Source organism: Chiloscyllium plagiosum, chromosome 5 (genome assembly GCF_004010195.1).
Source record: "Chiloscyllium plagiosum isolate BGI_BamShark_2017 chromosome 5, ASM401019v2, whole genome shotgun sequence".
In the NCBI taxonomy this organism is placed as follows: domain Eukaryota; kingdom Metazoa; phylum Chordata; class Chondrichthyes; order Orectolobiformes; family Hemiscylliidae; genus Chiloscyllium; species Chiloscyllium plagiosum.
This window is the reverse complement of record NC_057714.1, coordinates 122,534,367-122,535,388: the sequence shown is the minus strand read 5'-3', so window position 1 is coordinate 122,535,388 and position 1,022 is coordinate 122,534,367. Positions and strand designations below refer to the sequence as shown.

The following is a 1,022-nucleotide window of genomic DNA, read 5'->3' as shown; positions in this document are numbered from 1 at the left end:
GGAGGAGCCCGAAATGGATCATCCACTGGAGATTGTTGCGAATGCATCAGCCTTATCTTTTGCACTCATGTACTGGGCTCCTCCATCATTGAGGATGGGGAGCCTCCTTCTGCAGTGAGTTGGTTAATTGACACGACTGAACGGGACATACTGAACGCTGGTGATGGCAGTACCTGGGACATTGTCTCTGGAGTGCAAATTGTTTAGTATGACAATCAGGCTCCTGAACCAGGGGGAGCCAGATGGTGTTAGGACAATCCAACATGTCCACAGTCACTCTGGCGAGACTTTATTTCAGGAAGCACAGGAGAATCCTGAAGATGGTGGAACTCCCAGACATGGGAAATCAGCACAGGATCCATAACAGAATTGGACACACAAACAGCCTGGAGGTATCTCTCGTTTAATACATATTGTACAATCAGATAAAAATATGTTAGTTACATATAAACAGTGACCCGCGTGTGAAAGGGTGTGAGTGTTTTAACAGAGGCTGTTGGGTGCTGCCCTGATCAGACACTTGTGCAGGTGAGACACAGTGTGAACCTTACGTACAGCCCCCTCCTGCCAGCTCCTCAACAGGCTCTCCTTCTCGTATTTATTGAGTCGGCTGCTACACAGCCTCAGCTCACCAAGCTTCAACCCAAGGGCGGTCAGGTTTGATGGGCCATGGACAGAGGAGCCTGAAAGACAAACCACAGGTCAGTGCATCGCCCCCGAGACCGGCACAAAGTGGACAACTCTTTCCCAAATCAACTGGCTGCAAATTAAAACAGAAAACACGAGGTGTGGGTGTTCCCTGCCCTGTTTATTTTCCAACTACAGCTGACCCACAGTTTACATGTTAAACTCGCACCCATGAATTGAGTATGGGAGGGTCAGTGCTGAGGGAGTGCCGCACTGTCGGAGGGGGTCAGTGCTGAGGGAGTGCCGCACTGTCGGGGGGGTCAGTGCTGAGGGAGTGGGCACTGTCAGAGGGTCAGTGCTGAGGGAGTGCCGCACTGTCGGAGGGTCAGTGCTGA

The 1,022-nt window shown here is 51.4% G+C and overlaps 1 protein-coding gene across 1 annotated transcript in view; it reads right to left on the bottom strand.

Annotated features, from left to right (window-relative positions):
- Positions 1 to 392: 392 nt before the first annotated feature.
- tonsl (tonsoku-like, DNA repair protein) overlaps positions 393 to 1,022 on the bottom strand; it is a 67,062-nt gene continuing 66,432 nt past the window's right edge. The window contains exon 26 of the mRNA XM_043691082.1: positions 393 to 683. Coding sequence (XP_043547017.1) covers positions 484 to 683 — 200 coding nt within the window. The 3' untranslated portion in view covers positions 393 to 483. The remainder of the gene's footprint in view (positions 684 to 1,022) is intronic.